The sequence below is a fragment of the Lathyrus oleraceus genome, chromosome 5 (genome assembly GCF_024323335.1).
Source record: "Lathyrus oleraceus cultivar Zhongwan6 chromosome 5, CAAS_Psat_ZW6_1.0, whole genome shotgun sequence".
Taxonomy (NCBI): domain Eukaryota; kingdom Viridiplantae; phylum Streptophyta; class Magnoliopsida; order Fabales; family Fabaceae; genus Lathyrus; species Lathyrus oleraceus.
Genome location: NC_066583.1, coordinates 508287700 through 508310003, shown reverse-complemented (window position 1 = coordinate 508310003; position 22304 = coordinate 508287700). Strand labels below are relative to the sequence as shown.

Sequence of the window (22304 nt, the reverse complement as noted above, 5' to 3'; positions counted from 1 at the left end):
GAACCTTCAACTCTAGCCTTATTTGTCACTGCCCTCTTTGAGACTCCCATAAATCTGCACATTCAATCATTCCACGTTTATTAATTTATGATAAACATGCAATAACTTAATAAAATCAACCACAACAATTACCTTTCGAATGGATACATCCATCGGTACTGTACTGGACCACCTAGAATTGCTTCTTTGGCAAGATGGATTGGAAGATGCTTCATTGAGTCAAAGAAACCTGGTGGAAAAATCCTTTCCAACTTGCATATGATAATTGGAATATTCTCATCCAACTTAACTAAGTCGTCCATCCTTAATGTATTGCAACAAAGATCTTTAAAGAATCGACTTAGCTCAGTTAATGGTTTCCAAACCAAATCTGGCAATGAATGGAATGCAATTGGGAGTAAACATTCCATGAAAACATGACAATCATGGCTCTTCATCCCATGCACCGTACCCTTTTCTACATTGGCACACCTACTGAGGTTTGAAGCATAGCCATCTGGCATTCTCAATTCCTTAAGCCATTTACAGACCAACTTGGCTTCAGATTTGGTTAGAGTGTAACTAGCCTTTGGTTTACCATTCTTTTCGTTTTCTAAGGGTTGGAGCTCCAAGTCCCCGCGAAAGCATAATTTAGCCAAGTCTTCTCTTGCCTTTTCATTATCCTTTGTTTTGTCCTTAACATTCATGACAGTAATAAATATATTATCGAAGACGTTTTTTTTCTATGTGCATCACATCGAGGTTATGCCTTAACAAGTTATCCTTCCAATATGGGAGATCCCAAAAAATACTTCGCTTTTTCCAATTGTGATCCACTCCATACCCTTCGAATTCTTTCCATTTCGCCTCCCATCCAATTTCAGTAACTTTTGGAAAATTACTTATTACCGCCCATATATCTTTCCCTGTGGAAATGGGAGGTGGCTCATTGGTGACAACCCTATTTTTTAGGAAACTTCTTTTACTCCTTCTGAAGGAGTGATTAGATGGCAAGAAACGACGATGACAGTCAAACCAGGAATTCTTATGGCCACTTTTCAAGGTGAAAGCATCAGTGTGTTCCATACAATGAGGGCATGCCAATTTACCTTGTGTTCCCCATCCAGATAACATACCATAGGCTAGAAAATCATTAATTGTCCACATCAAGCAGGCTTTCATGATGAAGTTTTGTTTTGTAGATATATCATAGGTCAATATTCCATTGGACCACAATCAATGTAGATCATCAATCAATGGTTGCAAGTAGACATCTATCTTTAATTTAGGGTTTTTAGGTCCGGGTATGAGGCATGCCAAAAACAAGTATGGTTTGGTCATGCACATTTCAGGGGGGAGATTATACGGAGTAACTATTATTGGCCAACATGAGTATGAAGAAGCAGACGCTTGAATGTAAGGAGTAAAACCATCTGAACACAGACCCAACCTTACATTTCTGGGTTCCCTAGAAAAGTCAGGATATACACTATCAAAATGTTTCCATGCTTTTCCATCTGACGGGTGGCGAAGGATGTTGGAATTATTTTTGTTCATGTGATGCCATCTCATTTCAGTTGCCGACTCAGTTGATGCATACAATCTTTGTAATCTGGGAATGATTGGGAAGTAAAACATTCTCTTCACTAGGATATCTTTATACTTTCCCATGCCAGTTGTAGCACCTCAAATTTGCACCCTACCATTTTGTACATACATTTCATTTTTAGGTTATTAACATTTTGCATATCATCATGAGCATGCATTTCATCTACACAAGCAAGGTTCAACACAAGATGGCAGTGACTTGAATTCAGAGCTTTATGTTTACACCTAGTGGCAACTAGGATTTCTCAGTGAATTCGAGGTGGCCCCAATCGAAGCCTAGTGTGGAGATGTTTGGGTATTATGATTAAATCTGGTGTCAATGGTGGTTTCTGGAGGGATCAAGACCATGATTTAAAGGCCTTTACTTGGTCATGGTTCCATACCCTAATCAGGTCAAACTCCTATATTGTGGCTTCCTAATCTTGGTTCGGCTGGTACATCATCATTCAAGATGCTTGATCTCCTTGCTTGGTCAACTTGCATTCAGCAACTTCTTGGTCCTGGTTCATCCGGGTGGAGTTCTTGGTTGTGTCTCTATTTACCGTGCTCATGATCAGTGGCTCTAGTGTTTGGTTTATGTAGGTTGTAGTTCAGCACCTCTTGATCCCTTCTAAGTCTTTTGTTTCATGATTATCATTGGAGCGTCACTCAGGATTAGTTCAGTCAATGTCATTATACTATCCATTTCACTCTGTTCCAATACCTATTCAAGAACCATTTATTCATATAAAAATAACTTCAAATTCATTTCAAGAGCCATTTAGTTCAAATACCAATCCAAGTTCATTCAAGTGAGGAAATGTCATTCATTACATGATCATAAAAGGTTCATTACATGATAAAAATCCAAAGAAAGATGTGTTGACCAATTGTTGACTTTGGTCAACAGTTGACTTTTTGGTCAACTTTGACCAAAGTCAACTCAAACCCTTCTCATCCTAGAATCCAAATCCTAATTTTACTTCTAAGGTTGATTTTTCATTCTTGGCTTTTGAGCTTTCCATGTATGCATGATGCTTCAAATTCAAGTTTGGTCACTTGGTAGCATGCTTTGATCAGCCACCATTACCATATGCCTTCGTGGCCTGCAAGGGAGACCAAAGCCATTCAACAGCTCCATACAGGGCTTGACATCCACAGTTCTCAAGCAATGAAGGTTGAGGTACTTTGCCACTTTGCTGACCAAGTTGTCACCGTACCTAGCAGGACATTGAACCACAAGTCAAAATCATAACAGAGTCACGGTCATGATACAAGGAATTAATGCATAGACATACAACCAATAAGCAAGGGTATCTCATTTATCTTATCCAGCCTGTCATGAAATATTGCAGAACTTTGCAACACTTGAAGAGGAGGCTGCAGAAGAGCTGGTACCACGCTTGGAAATCATATTAAAGCACCTAATGGCTGCATTCGGGAAGTATCAGAGGCGAAACCCCTCATAATTGTGTATAATGTTGTTGGAACTCTAGCTGAAGCTGTTGGGGGAGAGCTGAATTAACCTGTTTATATTGACATTCTCATGCAACCATTAATTGAGAAGTGGCAACAACTTTCAAATTTAGACAAAGATCTCTTTCCACTCCTAGAATGCTTTACTTCTATAGCACAGGCATTGGATACTGGATTCACTCAATTTATTGAACCTGTATTTGGGAGGTGCATAAATATAATTCAGACCCAACAATTGGCCAAGGCCAATCCTGCTGCAGCTAGGGCTCAGTATGACAAGGAATTCATTGTGTGCTCTCTTGATCTGCTTTCTGGTTTAGCAGAGGGTCTTAGCAGTGGAACAGTTGGCTTCACAATGTTCTCTGAGAGACCTACTTTTGCATTGTTGTACGGATGATGCTCCCAATGTTCGACAAAGTGCCTTTGCCTTACTGGGGGACCTTGCTCGAGTGTGTGTGATTCATTTGCACCCATGTTCGCCTGAGATTCTTGAAGTTGCTGCCAAACAACTGAAAAGTTCAAAGGTACAAGCGGTTCTTTCAGTGGCAAATAATACATGTTAAGCAATCCTCAATGCCGAAAATCCTGCGATGCAACAAGCCTTGTTGCAGACCAAAAGCAGGTTATGGACCAAACCGTATGCTGCAATAGACAAAGCTCCCTGTAAAAAACAACAGCACTGCAGTCCAAACTCAACTACCAAAAGCTGAAGCATGAGCGGCACGCAGCAGCACCAAGCCAAAAGAAAATTGAAGAAACAAGACGGCACGTGAAAAGCCAAGAGAATAAAACCACAAACCTGCATAGACCATAAAAGAGCAGTTCAGGTAAAGAAGCAAGTCACCCAATGTAAGTCAATTCAGTTATCCATGGATCAAAAGATTGAAGGCAAATGGATTAGAAATTTGACCTTGTGGTAAAAACCACGTGACTTAATTCATAATTCAAAACTCACATTCTCATTCACTTAAGTGCCAGCTGGATGGTGCAGATTGAACCATTTTCAGATTTAATTCTCCAATTTGCCCCTTTGATCCTGCTATATAAGCTGCAATCATTGCCAATCATTTTTTTTCAGAAAATTTTCCCTCTCATTCCAAAAATCGTTTTGCCCTCAATCCTTCAACCTCTAACAAACTTTTCCAGCTTCTTCTTCCACCTGTAACAAACCTTCAACCACCGTGAATCGGTCCAAGAACTCTTCTTCAATCATCACTCTCAACCTGCATCTTCCAGTTTCCATCTTCTATTCCGCATCTTCACCACCATTCCACCCTTACCAAAGCTCTGAGACAAAGCCATCAAAGCTCCACGTTGAAGCTTTGATTGGTTGAGCTAGAATTCACTCTGCCTCAGTCTCTGCAACCAAAACACAGAAAACGCAGGGAGAAGAAGAGATCAGAACAGAACCGCGAGTAGAGAAAAAGAAGAATCCATAACAGAAGAAGGAAGATAAGGCGAAGAAAGAGGGAAAGCACCAAGAAAATACCTGAGACGAACTTCCAGTAACATCGTCGTTGCGCCGGTCATCTTTGCCGGTGAATTCATTGGTTGTTCTTGCTGGACTTTGATTCCGTCCCCAATCCGTGGTGTCCCTTGCCTCAGTGAATCTTCTCGAATCCCAACAATCGAACCGCGCCTTCCACGATTACGATTCAAGATACGTGAACGCCGTGATTCAAGGCGCCAGAGAACGGCGAGGAAGATTGAAGTAGAAGAAGAACAGGAGAAGTAGATCTGAAAGCTCTCGGTCCGCTTCTCGTCGGTGAACGTTGCGAAAGCCATTACGGTATGTGACTTTTCTCCATCGCCGTTTAGTTCATGAGCTTGCGTATTAGGATTCAGTTTTGACGTTTCAAGACTTGTTTAGCTCCGAGAGAGTTTTATCTGAGTTCGTGTGAATGGGGGATTTAGAGGCGTTAATGTCAACGCCGGTGAGAGGAGAGAAGCGCTTCTAGGAAGTTCTTTTGGAAGAATCGCGTTTGGAGCCAGCTTCGATGTGCACAAGAACCATGAGAGACTGAACTTGCCCTCTCATTCCATTGCCTTGCTCAGTATGGGCCCGGCTTTGGCCCAACCCAATAACCTCACCTTGCACCCCAACGAATGGTCACACCCCCTTGTTTCATCCTCTACCCCACGAATTAGTGGCTTATTGGGCCTCTGCGCCAAGACGGCCCTGCACCCTCCAATTCAGGCCCAGTTCTGGTTTTTTCTAGCTTCCTTGATTGTTCGGTTAACAGAACTAGTTAGTAATTAGGATTTAGTTAGTAACTAGGTTTTTCTTAGTCAATTAGGTTATTCGGTTTAATTAGATTAATTAGAAATATTAAAAACTGATTTTAGGATTAATGAATTTGATTAGAAATTTTGGATTAATTTTAGAGCTAGAATATTAGAAGTTAACAATTAGAAATATTAGAATTAGATAATCTCTTGGATTTTTTAGAATATTAAATCTAGCTTAGATTTTAATTGACTTTTAATTAGAATTTTGTAAATAGAAATTTAATTCAATATTACTCCCTAATTGTGAAATGACTATTCTACCCCTGGGCTTAGAAATAATTCAATCTAGCATGCTCCCTTAATTTTAGGACATGTTATCTCTTGAGTAAATGAGCTTCATGTGGAGTTTGAGCTTCTGTTTTGGATTTTTATCCTCTTTTGACCCTAGGCTTCGACCTAGTGGTTTGGACTTATCATTTGAATTGTGATTTCAGGTTCAAGAATACATCTCCATGAGTGATGATGCTCCTTCATTTGAGCTTAACCATTTGTTGTTGTTGGCCTAACAATTGTGTGTTTTGTAGGCCTTAATGGGGGATTCACTTGTGTTCATGGATTACTCATTGTTGTCTGATTGGATTTGTCTGTTTGTGTAATATTGACTGTTGGTTGTTTGTCTATACAGTTTAACTGATTGTTTTAGATTTTTTCACAGGTACCTAAGTGGCTTTGAGTTCATTTTAAACTTTGCTTTGCTAGCTTGTGGTTGCTTACCACTGAGGTAAAATCTCTTGACTTCATGTAGTCTGGGAGACCCGGCCTGTTACTTGACCGGGCAAACTGTCTGAAGTCCTCCTTAAGAGGCAATGATTGTGGTTGTTTATTTTTCGTGCCAAGCAGGTGAAAGTCCTCCAAAAGAGGCAATTGGTGGAAGTTAGGGATAAGCAATCTATCCCCCACTATTCCGTGAGTCTTCTCCTTGCTCCCATTGCATGGTTGTAGCATTGAGATCCAAGCCCAAGATCTTGTGCAGTGCACATTGTGTCAGAGTCTTGAGCATAGAAGGGTTCCATCTTTCTGAACCCACGCTCCTTTGTCTGAAGCTCTCCCTGACCAGGGATAAGAGCTGTGAAGTCTTATCTTCACTCTCCTTTCATCAGCTTCACCTTAGCCCCTCAATGGCAAGGTTAAGAGCTAACCTTACCCCGATACAGAGGCTTGTTTGTTGAGGTTGATATGACCCCTCGACTAAAGCCTAGCCTTGATGTTTGAGCCCCTTGTTGGTGTGTTTATTTCATGCTGTATATGTTTATGTGGTGTGATTGTATCCCCTAGGTTTGCTAGACTCCGCGTAGTCTCGTTGGCATGACAATTAAGGTAGCACGGTTCCTTCGTATAGGACTTCCTTTCTTGCTTGAGCTTTCCTAAAACACAAACAAACACTATCCCCTCTTAAGGATACGTCCACTCCTTCTACTACAGGTGAGTAAGTCTCCAAAGGTCGAGCATCCGGTAGATTGCGTAGTGACGTTGTCCACTTAAAAAACACAAACCAACAGGAATAGTTTAGCCGAACTACGGCAACTCTGATTCTCATGTCCAGATGAGATACGTAGGCACGAGATGCGATGTCTTGTCGAGTTTGACTAACAACTAACACTAATTCTTTTCTCTCGCCCTCGTTGCGATTGAGACCTCCCCTTTCTCTTGCCCTAGTTGATATTGAGACCCTTCTTCTTCCTGTGTTGGTTCGGATGCTGATGTAAGCCCAGTGATTAGCATTCAGGCTCCATGTTAGCCTCCTTGTGTGTGTTTTTGGTTCGGATGCTGATGTAAGCCCAGTGATTGGCATTCAGGCTCCACGTTTGCCATTGCCTGTGTTTGTTTGTGTGCGTGTCAGCCGAGCTACGAATGCTCTGATTCTCCTTCGTCCAAAGGAGATACGTATGCATAGGATGCGACATCCTAGCGAGCATGTGTCGTTTCCCCGTCCGAACTACTTTGACTCTGATGTCTATGCTTGATAGACTAAGTAGGCCCAGGATGCGATATCCTGCCGAGTCAGTTTCAGTCTGTTTTCTTGTGTCTCCTTCAGCCAGTGTGTGTGTGTGAGCAGTGTTTTTAGCAACCATTTCCCTTCCTATTGTGCGTGGATCCCGTCGAGTACGACGGATGCGTAGGGGTGCTAATACCTTCCCTTCGCATAACCGACTCCCGATCCCATTCTCTTTGGTCGCGAGACCATGCTTTTTCCAGGTTTACTCTGAGCGTTTCCTTTCCCTCTTTGGGATAAATAACGCACGGTGGCGGCTCTGTTGTTCTTGTTTTCCCGCCGGTTTTTCGCGTAATGCGACAGCTGGCGACTCTGCTGGGGATATAGAAGTTGACCTGTGCTGGTCCACCTTCCCTAAGCGAGTCTCTCCTAGCGCTCTCTAGGTTAGGGCCTTGGTTGCTTTGTGCTGTTATTTATTGCATTCATTGTATATATGTGCATTTATTGTTTGCATTTGTTGTTTGCATGTACGTTTGCATGCATCATACTATCATTGAGCTGTTCTCTGTGCAGGTGGTTCCTCTGTTTGGGGTGGGTGTTCTGAGTGGGGCTAAAACCCAGGCCCGAGTATACACCTAGGATTAGTGTGGTCTCACGTTCCTCATTTGCTATATTAGTATATTGTTGTAACGTGACATACCACAAGCCGGACGAGGTTCATTGGAGAGCTTTCCATTGTGGAATATTTCACTTTGGTTTAGTTATCTCTTCTGGGCTATTGACTCCGGTGACCGATCATTTCCCGGATCTTTGGTTTAGACGATCTTAAGGGAGCTACAATGGCACACCCGAAAGGGCAAACCCATTGAGTATCTCTGCCCGATTGTCGAGACTATTATCCGCCTCAGGATAACCTGATTAGAATTTACCTGTGAGGGGAGGGTGATTCTTACAGATGCATGTTCTGATGGTGACTTTGATGGTGACTTTTGGTTTCGTTGATCAGAGTCATATTTATAAGTCGGATTTATGGATCGTTATTTCTGGACGCCGGAGGTTTGACCCCGGTATTGATCAGAGGGTTCCGTTTATTTCGGATCCCTGGGCTGAATTTAAGGTTGCTCCGTTGGTGACTCGGTTCCTCAGATTGGGTTCAGATGACAGTTGACCAGTTGGCTTTGGGGTTTCAGATGGTTGTGATCAGAGTTCGAGCCGAAGCTTCGATCCTGCGTCCAGATATGCACAGCTTGCCAGTCGTGTCTGCATCATGTGCATCATAGCATGTTTATTTTTCAAAAGAAACGCAACCAACAAAAAAAAAGGAATCAATAAAAAAATTTGAAAAAAAAGAGAAAAAAAAAATGATCTCCGCATGCATATCATTTCTCAGGTACATTCCAGAGTCTGTTCACTGATAGATCCGGGTGCTCATTTACAGATGAAATTGTTGGTTTCACTCGGTACTCATTGCTCTTGTATACTGTGCCGTTGCTGCAGATTGCTTTTTTTTTTCGAAGATGAATCAGGCTCTTTGAAGGCCTGAGAAATGATCATTATCATGTGCATCATATGCATTAGCATCATAATCATAACATGTTGCATAACAGGTGTTCTAGTTCGGACTTCTCACTCTGGCTCCTGTCTGAGACAGGATTGTTGATCATCGTCCGCACCGCAACCAGATCGAATCATCAGAGGAGTATGGACCAGGTTCAGACTGAGTTGGCTGAGATGAGGGCAAACATGGGCCAGTTCATGACCATGATGCAAGGGGTCGTTCAGGGGCAAGAGGAGCTGCGAGCCTTAGCCCAGAGACAGGAAGCCATGATTCTGCCACCCAGTCGTGCTTCACCAGAGGGGGTCCCCGTTAATGATCAAATTGCTGTTGTCACTATTCCCGTCAACAACTACGACGTGGATGATGATTTGAGGGGTATCATAGTCAATGGACAGCCGCTTGCCACATAAACTGTTAATGTCAGAGCAACCCGTACTCCGGTTCGCCATCGTGGCTCTTCAAGTTCGTTGAATTCTAAGAAGCCATTCTCTGGGGCACCCAAAAGGGGAGAAAGTGAAACAAATGCTGTGCACCGTCGGAGGAGTGCAAACAGAGGACAATATAGTCAGGCCGCTGTGACTATTCCAACAACCCAACAGCAACAGGGAAGGCCAACTCAGCAGTATCAACATCAGCAACATCGTCCGCAACAGCAGGCTTACCAGCCTCCCAACGATAATCAAGCCAATACGGGTAATGAGAGGAAGAGGATCATTTTTGACCCGATCCCTATGTCATCCTCAGAGTTGTATCCCTCGTTGATAGAGCGGACTTTGATTACTCCCAGAGACCCGCTGGCTATACCCGTCAACCCTCGGTGGTGGTATAGGCCTGAGCAGCATTGTGTGTATCATTCGGGTGCTCCTGGTCATGATGTGGATAGTTGCTTTCAGTTGAAAATGAAGGTTCAAGACCTCGTGCAGTCAGGTATTCTGAACTTTGAAGACTTGGGTCCCCGTGTTAATCAAGCTTGAAGATAACAAGTCGCGGGCTGGCGTTGGCTTTTCTCCTGAGGTCTTCAACAAAGAGGGTTGATCAAAAGCAGAAGCTACTAAAGCAAGAGATTCTGACAGTTGTTATCCCTGGTGGGATCTATCACAATTGGGTCACTGTGGGCGTTCCTACAGTTGTTCATAAGTCAGAGTAATAATCACTTTGTTTAAAAACCCTTCTCCCATGCCAAAAGGAGAAGTGATGACATTGTTGGCAACATTTTGTGCAATGATATTTTCATTCAAGTAAATGCATGTTAAACATTTGTTTTTCCAATTGTTTTCCCTTTTCGCTTTTTGCATGAAATTGGTGATCATAAAAAACCCTAAAAACAGGAATAAAAGCAATCTTTTCATCTGCATAACGATTGTCTTGTTTGTTTTCCAAAAAGTTTTTCATATCGAAATCATTATGCAGGTTGTTTCTCAAACCCATTGAACATAATGATCGGACGTCATCTCCCAATTTTGAATTCCCTGTATTCGAAGTAGAAGAAGATGATGTTGAAGGGATTCCTGACGAGATTTCCCGACTTCTTGAGCAAGAAAAGAAGATCACTCAACTGCATCTCGAGAATCAGCAGAACAGTTAACTGGGGCATCAAAAAAAAAAAATCAATCAAAAAAAAAAACAAAGAAAGAAAGAGTGCAAAAGAAATCAAAAGAAATCAAAAGCAAAATCAAAAGAAAAAACAAAGGAAAAATAGCACCCTCAAAGTCCCAAGTTGACTGATGCTGAATTCGATCGAAAAGAAGAGATTAACTGTCAGGTGTCATGGTCAGTTATATCAGCAGAAAGTGACGAAAGCATTCAACTAGAAGGTCGAGTCTCGAGTTCTGAGAAAATGACCCTGTGCTCAAGAAAGTCTTGTCTTTCGTGCCCGATTCCAGGGGCAAGTGGACTCCCAGCTATGAACGTCCGTATGTTTTCAAGAGAGCCTTTTCAGGCGGTGCTTTGACACTTACAGCAATGGATGAAGAAGTTCACTCGTCCTGTGAATCCAGATGCAGTCAAGAAATACTTAGCCTAAACAAAAAAAAAAGCAAAACAGCTCGCTAAGTTGAACACCCCAAAGGGTAACTTAGGCAAAAAGGAGCGTCTCGGTGGATTGAAAACCCGAAAGGGCGATCCAGGCAAAAGTTCGAGACATTGAAAAAAGAATTTGCATCTTGCTAGATTGAGCACCTCACACCGGGGCAATCTAGGCAAAAATTAGGGATTTGCCAAGTAACTGCATCTTGACAAGACTGTGTTCTATATCTGTCATCCGCCAGGAATTCTCTATGCGTCGTCGACCGAAGCTCCGAATACATCGAGATTCAAAATGGTAGAGGAAAGGTCATTATGTTCAATGTAGCCCTCTCCAATATATATCACCGATTTCAAACTTGTACAGATCTATGGAGTCTCGCCCTTTGCAGACTACCATTCCATCACATCGATTTGAGCTTTTACCCCATTATTTGCACTCTTATTTGTTTCAACTCAACAAATGTTTTGCATATTTTAATTGATAAAGTATCATTGTTTTCAAAATAAACAAAATTTTTCACAAAATCGTTCTTAAACAAAGTGAACATTCACAATGATGAAAGGATACCTAGGAGACCCGCAGTGCTCTCCCAAGGGTGGTATGATTACCGACGGGTAAGACAGTCGTTCGTATCTTGAGCATAACTGTATCTTTGTCCTGTAGAACCTTTTCATGGTCTCTCCTCAGCGAGGTTGCTCAGTGCAGTGTTGGTTGAAGTTGTTCATCTTCACGTCCCCGACTGTGCAACATGTTTTCTCCAAGTCTCTGTTAGCCCTATGGTGGGGCATCCCTAATAGAGTGTTGTTTGAGCCTTATCGTGGGGCATCCCCAGCAAGGTTGTTGTTTTGGACATTATCGTGGGCCAGTTCTCAAGCAGTAGGTGTACTGAAGACTTCAATTTTCGTCTCTCCAGCAGAGCAGTCTTCTCCTCTCCCTGGCACAGATGCTTTTCTGCAACGATTCGGTATTTGGAGGATTGACGTCTCAGTATTCCGTCATTTTCTCAGGTAGGTCCTCAGCAGAGTGGTTGACATGAGGAACTTCATCGATGCCTATCTATTTTCACCAGAGATCTGGCTGATTCTTGGTATCTCTGTTCTCCAGCATGAGTGAGAAGTCAGTGCTCTCCCTACAGAGTTTTCATCAAGCAGATTTCCTCAGCAGAGTCTCCCCACAGAGTGGAGTACTTGATCAGTGGGCTCCCTAGAGGGGTTTTCATTCACTTTGCATTTTGCATGTAGTGATCATTGCATCCTCAAATCGCGTAGCATTTCCATTCATAATGGAGCATTACGCCATAGAAAAAGTCAAACATATGCATTCATGTGTTAACCCGATCAGACCGTCTCCCCGGCAGAGGCAGCTTCTTGTTCGACGTCTGTACAGCGCTTTCGCTACAGTTGCTCCTGACGGCACTCAGGATTGGTACCCCCAGAGAGGTTTATTTCCTCATCCGTTGGTGAAAGAAAAACCTGGTTCTACCCATTAGCCTCCTAGTAGATGTGGGTGTGTCTGATCTCTCCATGTAGAGTCTACCCCTTAAGCAAAAAAATGTCTACCATTTCCTTCTGCGTTCCCCACTGAGTTAGATCCTCGTGGATGACGGTTGTTTCTGTTCCCTCCCTCACGGGACGGGTTTCCCTATTGAGTTCTTTCCTCATTAGGATGAGTCTTGTTTCAGTCTGCCTTTTGGGATTGATCCTAAATTGGCTCCCTGTCGGCTGTTTCTTGTACTTCCCTGGGGCATAAATGAATAGTTTCTCACTAACCGGCACTCATTCATCTTATCCTCAGCGGAATTTTTTGGCCTCTACCTACAACCCGGTAGTTGTAAGTCCTATCGTCGTGGTTTTCTACCTACAAGCCGGTAGTTGTAAAATCCCACTTTCATCCCCTTGGCGGAGTTAACCCTGTGTGCTCATCTCGTTGATGACTGGTTACTTTTCCCTGGTTTTCTACCTACAAACCGGTAGTTGTAAAATCCCACTTTCATCCCCTAGCAGAGGTAACCTTTGTGGTTCATTCTGTTTGTTGGCCGCTACCTGCAGACCGGTAGCTGTAAGTCCTATCGTCATGGTTTTCTACCTACAAGCCGGTAGTTGTAAAATCCCACTTTCATCCCCTTGGCGGAGTTAACCCTGTGTGCTCATCTCGTTGATGACTGGTTACTTTTCCCTGGTTTTCTGCCTACAAGCCGGTAGATGTAATCCCCTCTTTGCAGTTATCAGTATCCAATTTGCGGTATTGATATTCTTTTCCCTCTGGATACTTGCCTTGATCAAGCAGTATTGTCCCCAGTGGGTCTTCCCCTTCCTTTTGGATGTTTGCTCCGAGTCAGCAACTTTATCCTCTTTTGATTGGTCATCTTTGCATACCTGTTCCTGGTACACGATGCCTTTCTTTTCGGTCGTTTATCCATCTAACAACCTACAACCCGGTTATGGATAATCTTCCATGCGAGTGTGTTATCTACGTTCCGACGGCTATAGATAATATATCTCATGCACTCTCTGGTCAGCCTTTTGATTGTTTTCTCCAGCAGAGTAAGATTCGTATTCCTCGTGGAATCGAATGTCCATCCTTTAACAAGTTTGCCTTTGCTCTCTTCAGGATGATGTCGGTCGATTTATCCATTTAACAACCTGCAACCCGGTTATGGATAATCTGCCATGCGAGTGTATTATCTACGTTTTGACGGCTATAGATAATATATCTCATGCGCTCTTGGGTCGAAGTCGTCCTCCCCAGTCGAGTAAGATTCGTATTCCTTGTGGAATCGGATGTCCATGTCCATCCTCTAGCAAGACTGCTTTTCTAGCCCTCTTCAGGATGTTGAGTGTTTTGGAACACAAACCAATTCACGTGTGGTCGGTCACCCGTTTCATACCCACAACCAGGTATCCTTGGTGTTCCTTCCTGTCTGCTCTCCGTCGTTCTCCTTCCCCAGTGAAGCATTCCTCCTCTCCGTTGGTGTCGATAAACGTTGAGTTTTTCCTAGTTATCCATTGGTATCTAGTTGTATCTCCTTTCTGGGTCATCCGTTGATGTCCGTTCCTCCTCTCCGTTGGTGTCGATAAACGTTGAGTTTTTCCTAGTTATCCATTGGTATCTAGTTGTATCTCCTTTCTGGGTCATCCGTTGATGTCCGTTCCTCCTCTCCGTTGGTGTCGATAAACGTCGAGTTTTTCCTAGTCGTCCGATGACGTCTAGTTGCTTATTCCCCGCAGATCATTTGGTAATACCAGATGACTCCCCTCAGAATATTCCTCCTCTCCGTTGGTGTCGATAAACGTCGAGTTTTTCCTATTCGTCCTATGACGTCTAGTTGTACCCTTCCCCGAGTGGATTTACCTCCCCGTTGGTTTCGATAAACGTTGTGTTTTTCTCATTCGTCCGCGAACGTTTGATTGTATATCCTATTCCCAGTCATTCATTAATGTCTGGTTGTTTCCCAGCCAGAATCCCCAGTAGACGTCCTATTCGGTTTCCGGTTGTGGTGCCTTTCCCTCGTGAAGTGGCTTTCTCCTTCTCCCTTTCGTCCGATGACGTCTGGTCGAGTCTCCCTTTCGTCCTATGACGTCTGGCTGAGTTTTCTCCTTCTCCGTTGGTGTCGATAAATGTTGAGTCTCCCTTTCGTCCTATGACGTCTGGCTGAGTTTTCTCCTTCTCCGTTGGTGTCGATAAACGTTGAGTCTCCCTTTCGTCCTATGACGTCTGGCTGAGTTTTCTCCTTCTCCGTTGGTGTCGATAAACATTGAGTCTCCCTTTCGTCCTATGACGTCTGGCTGAGTTTTCTCCTTCTCCGTTGGTGTCGATAAACGTTGAGTCTCCCTTTCGTCCTATGACGTCTGGCTGAGTTTTCTCCTTCTCCGTTGGTGTCGATAAACGTTGAGTCTCCCTTTCGTCCTATGACGTCTGGCTGAGTTTTCTCCTTCTCCGTTGGTGTCGATAAACGTTGAGTCTCCCTTTCGTCCTATGACGTCTGGCTGAGTTTTCTCCTTCTCCGTTGGTGTCGATAAACGTTGAGTCTCCCTTTCGTCCTATGACGTCTGGTCGAGTCTTCCCATTCATCCTATGATGTCTGGTTACCTCTCCGTTGGTCTTGGTAAACGTTGAGTTTTTCCCCATTACGTCCGCTGACGTATGGTTGTATCTCTCTTTCCATTCATTCATTAATGATTGGTTACCTCTCCGTTGGTTTTGGTAAACGTTGAGTTTTTCCCACTGCGTCCGCTGACGTATGGTTGTATCCTTTCCTGGTTATCCCCAGTAGAGTTGATTTACCTCTCCGTTGGTCTTGGTAAACGTTGAGTTTTTCCTAGTTGTCCGTTGGCATCTAGTTGAGATGATTTCTGATCCCAGTCATCGTGTGTCGATGTCTGGATGTGCTTGTACCTCTGAAAAAAAAAACAATAAAAACAAGAAAACAGAAAATTTCCCAGCAGTGTGCAAATTTCTACGGTTCTTGGTATTCAATCCCTGTTTACCCTGAAGTCTGATAGCCGTTGCTCTCATCCATTCGGGTTCCCAGTTGATTGAATAGGGGCAGCTGTAGCACCTCAAATTTGCACCCTACCATTTTGTACATACATTTCATTTTTAGGTTATTAACATTTTGCATATCATCATGAGCATGCATTTCATCTACACAAGCAAGGTTCAACACAAGATGGCAGTGACTTGAATTCAGAGCTTTATGTTTACACCTAGTGGCAACTAGGATTTCTCAGTGAATTCGGGGTGGCCCCAATCGAAGCCTAGTGTGGAGATGTTTGGGTATTATGATTAAATCTGGTGTCAATGGTGGTTTCTGGAGGGATCAAGACCATGATTTAAAGGCCTTTACTTGGTCATGGTTCCATACCCTAATCAGGTCAAACTCCTATATTGTGGCTTCCTAATCTTGGTTCGGCTGGTACATCATCATTCAAGATGCTTGATCTCCTTGCTTGGTCAACTTGCATTCAGCAACTTCTTGGTCCTGGTTCATCCGGGTGGAGTTCTTGGTTGTGTCTCTATTTACCGTGCTCATGATCAGTGGCTCTAGTGTTTGGTTTATGTAGGTTGTAGTTCAGCACCTCTTGATCCCTTCTAAGTCTTTTGTTTCATGATTATCATTGGAGCGTCACTCAGGATTAGTTCAGTCAATGTCATTATACTATCCATTTCACTCTGTTCCAATACCTATTCAAGAACCATTTATTCATATAAAAATAACTTCAAATTCATTTCAAGAGCCATTTAGTTCAAATACCAATCCAAGTTCATTCAAGTGAGGAAATGTCATTCATTACATGATCATAAAAGGTTCATTACATGATAAAAATCCAAAGAAAGATGTGTTGACCAATTGTTGACTTTGGTCAACAGTTGACTTTTTGGTCAACTTTGACCAAAGTCAACTCAAACCCTTCTCATCCTAGAATCCAAATCCTAATTTTACTTCTAAGGTTGATTTTTCATTCTTGGCTTTTGAGCTTTCCATGTATGCATGATGCTTCAAATTCAAGTTTGGTCACTTGGTAGCATGCTTTGATCAGCCACCATTACCATATGCCTTCGTGGCCTGCAAGGGAGACCAAAGCCATTCAACAGCTCCATACAGGGCTTGACATCCACAGTTCTCAAGCAATGAAGGTTGAGGTACTTTGCCACTTTGCTGACCAAGTTGTCACCGTACCTAGCAGGACATTGAACCACAAGTCAAAATCATAACAGAGTCACGGTCATGATACAAGGAATTAATGCATAGACATACAACCAATAAGCAAGGGTATCTCATTTATCTTATCCAGCCTGTCATGAAATATTGCAGAACTTTGCAACACTTGAAGAGGAGGCTGCAGAAGAGCTGGTACCACGCTTGGAAATCATATTAAAGCACCTAATGGCTGCATTCGGGAAGTATCAGAGGCGAAACCCCTCATAATTGTGTATAATGTTGTTGGAACTCTAGCTGAAGCTGTTGGGGGAGAGCTGAATTAACCTGTTTATATTGACATTCTCATGCAACCATTAATTGAGAAGTGGCAACAACTTTCAAATTCAGACAAAGATCTCTTTCCACTCCTAGAATGCTTTACTTCTATAGCACAGGCATTGGATACTGGATTCACTCAATTTATTGAACCTGTATTTGGGAGGTGCATAAATATAATTCAGACCCAACAATTGGCCAAGGCCAATCCTGCTGCAGCTAGGGCTCAGTATGACAAGGAATTCATTGTGTGCTCTCTTGATCTGCTTTCTGGTTTAGCAGAGGGTCTTAGCAGTGGAACAGTTGGCTTCACAATGTTCTCTGAGAGACCTACTTTTGCATTGTTGTACGGATGATGCTCCCAATGTTCGACAAAGTGCCTTTGCCTTACTGGGGGACCTTGCTCGAGTGTGTGTGATTCATTTGCACCCATGTTCGCCTGAGATTCTTGAAGTTGCTGCCAAACAACTGAAAAGTTCAAAGGTACAAGCGGTTCTTTCAGTGGCAAATAATACATGTTAAGCAATCCTCAATGCCGAAAATCCTGCGATGCAACAAGCCTTGTTGCAGACCAAAAGCAGGTTATGGACCAAACCGTATGCTGCAATAGACAAAGCTCCCTGTAAAAAACAACAGCACTGCAGTCCAAACTCAACTACCAAAAGCTGAAGCATGAGCGGCACGCAGCAGCACCAAGCCAAAAGAAAATTGAAGAAACAAGACGGCACGTGAAAAGCCAAGAGAATAAAACCACAAACCTGCATAGACCATAAAAGAGCAGTTCAGGTAAAGAAGCAAGTCACCCAATGTAAGTCAATTCAGTTATCCATGGATCAAAAGATTGAAGGCAAATGGATTAGAAATTTGACCTTGTGGTAAAAACCACGTGACTTAATTCATAATTCAAAACTCACCTTCTCATTCACTTAAGTGCCAGCTGGATGGTGCAGATTGAACCATTTTCAGATTTAATTCTCCAATTTGCCCCTTTGATCCTGCTATATAAGCTGCAATCATTGCCAATCATTTTTTTTCAGAAAATTTTCCCTCTCATTCCAAAAATCGTTTTGCCCTCAATCCTTCAACCTCTAACAAACTTTTCCAGCTTCTTCTTCCACCTGTAACAAACCTTCAACCACCGTGAATCGGTCCAAGAACTCTTCTTCAATCATCACTCTCAACCTGCATCTTCCAGTTTCCATCTTCTATTCCGCATCTTCACCACCATTCCACCCTTACCAAAGCTCTGAGACAAAGCCATCAAAGCTCCACGTTGAAGCTTTGATTGGTTGAGCTAGAATTCACTCTGCCTCAGTCTCTGCAACCAAAACACAGAAAACGCAGGGAGAAGAAGAGATCAGAACAGAACCGCGAGTAGAGAAAAAGAAGAATCCATAACAGAAGAAGGAAGATAAGGCGAAGAAAGAGGGAAAGCACCAAGAAAATACCTGAGACGAACTTCCAGTAACATCGTCGTTGCGCCGGTCATCTTTGCCGGCGAATTCATTGGTTGTTCTTGCTGGACTTTGATTCCGTCCCCAATCCGTGGTGTCCCTTGCCTCAGTGAATCTTCTCGAATCCCAACAATCGAACCGCGCCTTCCACGATTACGATTCAAGATACGTGAACGCCGCGGCTCAAGGCGCCAGAGAACGGCGAGGAAGATTGAAGTAGAAGAAGAACAGGAGAAGTAGATCTGAAAGCTCTCGGTCCGCTTCTCGTCGGTGAACGTTGCGAAAGCCATTACGGTATGTGACTTTTCTCCATCGCCGTTTAGTTCATGAGCTTGCGTATTAGGATTCGGTTTTGACGTTTCAAGACTTGTTTAGCTCCGAGAGAGTTTTATCTGAGTTCGTGTGAATGAGGGATTTAGAGGCGTTAATGTCAACACCGGTGAGAGGAGAGAAGCGCTTCTAGGAAGTGCTTTTGGAAGAATCGCGTTTGGAGCCAGCTTCGATGTGCACAAGAACCATGAGAGACTGAACTTGCCCTCTCATTCCATTGCCTTGCTCAGTATGGGCCCGGCTTTGGCCCAACCCAATAACCTCACCTTGCACCCCAACGAATGGTCACACCCCCTTGTTTCATCCTCTACCCCACGAATTAGTGGCTTATTGGGCCTCTGCGCCAAGACGGCCCTGCACCCTCCAATTCAGGCCCAGTTCTGGTTTTTTCTAGCTTCCTTGATTGTTCGGTTAACAGAACTAGTTAGTAATTAGGATTTAGTTAGTAACTAGGTTTTTCTTAGTCAATTAGGTTATTCGGTTTAATTAGATTAATTAGAAATATTAAAAACTGATTTTAGGATTAATGAATTTGATTAGAAATTTTGGATTAATTTTAGAGCTAGAATATTAGAAGTTAACAATTAGAAATATTAGAATTAGATAATCTCTTGGATTTTTTAGAATATTAAATCTAGCTTAGATTTTAATTGACTTTTAATTAGAATTTTGTAAATAGAAATTTAATTCAATATTACTCCCTAATTGTGAAATGACTATTCTACCCCTGGGCTTAGAAATAATTCAATCTAGCATGCTCCCTTAATTTTAGGACATGTTATCTCTTGAGTAAATGAGCTTCATGTGGAGTTTGAGCTTCTGTTTTGGATTTTTATCCTCTTTTGACCCTGGGCTTCGACCTAGTGGTTTGGACTTATCATTTGAATTGTGATTTCAGGTTCAAGAATACATCTCCATGAGTGATGATGCTCCTTCATTTGAGCTTAACCATTTGTTGTTGTTGGCCTAACAATTGTGTGTTTTGTAGGCCTTAATGGGGGATTCACTTGTGTTCATGGATTACTCATTGTTGTCTGATTGGATTTGTCTGTTTGTGTAATATTGACTGTTGGTTGTTTGTCTATACAGTTTAACTGATTGTTTTAGATTTTTTCACAGGTACCTAAGTGGCTTTGAGTTCATTTTGAACTTTGCTTTGCTAGCTTGTGGTTGCTTACCACTGAGGTAAAATCTCTTGACTTCATGTAGTCTGGGAGACCCGGCCTGTTACTTGACCGGGAAAACTGTCTGAAGTCCTCCTTAAGAGGCAATGATTGTGGTTGTTTATTTTTCGTGCCAAGCAGGTGAAAGTCCTCCAAAAGAGGCAATTGGTGGAAGTTAGGGATAAGCAATCTATCCCCCACTATTCCGTGAGTCTTCTCCTTGCTCCCATTGCATGGTTGTAGCATTGAGATCCAAGCCCAAGATCTTGTGCAGTGCACATTGTGTCAGAGTCTTGAGCATAGAAGGGTTCCATCTTTCTGAACCCACGCTCCTTTGTCTGAAGCTCTCCCTGACCAGGGATAAGAGCTGTGAAGTCTTATCTTCACTCTCCTTTCATCAGCTTCACCTTAGCCCCTCAATGGCAAGGTTAAGAGCTAACCTTACCCCGATACAGAGGCTTGTTTGTTGAGGTTGATATGACCCCTCGACTAAAGCCTAGCCTTGATGTTTGAGCCCCTTGTTGGTGTGTTTATTTCATGCTGTATATGTTTATGTGGTGTGATTGTATCCCCTAGGTTTGCTAGACTCCGCGTAGTCTCGTTGGCATGACAATTAAGGTAGCACGGTTCCTTCGTATAGGACTTCCTTTCTTGCTTGAGCTTTCCTAAAACACAAACAAACACTATCCCCTCTTAAGGATACGTCCACTCCTTCTACTACAGGTGAGTAAGTCTCCAAAGGTCGAGCATCCGGTAGATTGCGTAGTGACGTTGTCCACTTAAAAAACACAAACCAACAGGAATAGTTTAGCCGAACTACGGCAACTCTGATTCTCATGTCCAGATGAGATACGTAGGCACGAGATGCGATGTCTTGTCGAGTTTGACTAACAACTAACACTAATTCTTTTCTCTCGCCCTCGTTGCGATTGAGACCTCCCCTTTCTCTTGCCCTAGTTGATATTGAGACCCTTCTTCTTCCTGTGTTGGTTCGGATGCTGATGTAAGCCCAGTGATTAGCATTCAGGCTCCATGTTAGCCTCCTTGTGTGTGTTTTTGGTTCGGATGCTGATGTAAGCCCAGTGATTGGCATTCAGGCTCCACGTTTGCCATTGCCTGTGTTTGTTTGTGTGCGTGTCAGCCGAGCTACGAATGCTCTGATTCTCCTTCGTCCAAAGGAGATACGTATGCATAGGATGCGACATCCTAGCGAGCATGTGTCGTTTCCCCGTCCGAACTACTTTGACTCTGATGTCTATGCTTGATAGACTAAGTAGGCCCAGGATGCGATATCCTGCCGAGTCAGTTTCAGTCTGTTTTCTTGTGTCTCCTTCAGCCAGTGTGTGTGTGTGAGCAGTGTTTTTAGCAACCATTTCCCTTCCTATTGTGCGTGGATCCCGTCGAGTACGACGGATGCGTAGGGGTGCTAATACCTTCCCTTCGCATAACCGACTCCCGATCCCATTCTCTTTGGTCGCGAGACCATGCTTTTTCCAGGTTTACTCTGAGCGTTTCCTTTCCCTCTTTGGGATAAATAACGCACGGTGGCGGCTCTGTTGTTCTTGTTTTCCCGCCGGTTTTTCGCGTAATGCGACAGCTGGCGACTCTGCTGGGGATATAGAAGTTGACCTGTGCTGGTCCACCTTCCCTAAGCGAGTCTCTCCTAGCGCTCTCTAGGTTAGGGCCTTGGTTGCTTTGTGCTGTTATTTATTGCATTCATTGTATATATGTGCATTTATTGTTTGCATTTGTTGTTTGCATGTACGTTTGCATGCATCATACTATCATTGAGCTGTTCTCTGTGCAGGTGGTTCCTCTGTTTGGGGTGGGTGTTCTGAGTGGGGCTAAAACCCAGGCCCGAGTATACACCTAGGATTAGTGTGGTCTCACGTTCCTCATTTGCTATATTAGTATATTGTTGTAACGTGACATACCACAAGCCGGACGAGGTTCATTGGAGAGCTTTCCATTGTGGAATATTTCACTTTGGTTTAGTTATCTCTTCTGGGCTATTGACTCCGGTGACCGATCATTTCCCGGATCTTTGGTTTAGACGATCTTAAGGGAGCTACAATGGCACACCCGAAAGGGCAAACCCATTGAGTATCTCTGCCCGATTGTCGAGACTATTATCCGCCTCAGGATAACCTGATTAGAATTTACCTGTGAGGGGAGGGTGATTCTTACAGATGCATGTTCTGATGGTGACTTTGATGGTGACTTTTGGTTTCGTTGATCAGAGTCATATTTATAAGTCGGATTTATGGATCGTTATTTCTGGACGCCGGAGGTTTGACCCCGGTATTGATCAGAGGGTTCCGTTTATTTCGGATCCCTGGGCTGAATTTAAGGTTGCTCCGTTGGTGACTCGGTTCCTCAGATTGGGTTCAGATGACAGTTGACCAGTTGGCTTTGGGGTTTCAGATGGTTGTGATCAGAGTTCGAGCCGAAGCTTCGATCCTGCGTCCAGATATGCACAGCTTGCCAGTCGTGTCTGCATCATGTGCATCATAGCATGTTTATTTTTCAAAA

General features: G+C 43.2%; 2 protein-coding genes and 2 pseudogenes across 2 annotated transcripts; 2 read left to right on the top strand and 2 right to left on the bottom strand.

The window, feature by feature from the left end:
• Positions 1–2659: 2659 nt before the first annotated feature.
• On the top strand, positions 2660–3752 carry LOC127081662 (transportin-1-like; annotated as a pseudogene).
• A 259-nt stretch (positions 3753–4011) lies between these two features.
• Positions 4012–5224, bottom strand: LOC127085870 (uncharacterized). Its single transcript, XM_051026426.1, has 2 exons — positions 4532–5224; positions 4012–4401 (listed from the first exon to the last, which is right to left on the bottom strand). Exons 1-2 carry the CDS (start codon positions 4825–4827, stop codon positions 4395–4397), a joined length of 303 nt encoding a protein of 100 aa, XP_050882383.1. The 5' UTR covers positions 4828–5224; the 3' UTR covers positions 4012–4394.
• Positions 5225–16401: 11177 nt separating this feature from the next.
• LOC127081661 (transportin-1-like) lies at positions 16402–17494 on the top strand (annotated as a pseudogene).
• Positions 17495–17760: 266 nt separating this feature from the next.
• Positions 17761–19082, bottom strand: LOC127085869 (uncharacterized). The gene is made up of 2 exons (XM_051026425.1): positions 18274–19082; positions 17761–18143 (listed from the first exon to the last, which is right to left on the bottom strand). The coding sequence occupies exons 1-2, from the start codon at positions 18567–18569 to the stop codon at positions 18137–18139; spliced, it is 303 nt and encodes a 100-aa protein (XP_050882382.1). The 5' UTR covers positions 18570–19082; the 3' UTR covers positions 17761–18136.
• Between the last annotated feature and the right edge of the window lie 3222 nt (positions 19083–22304).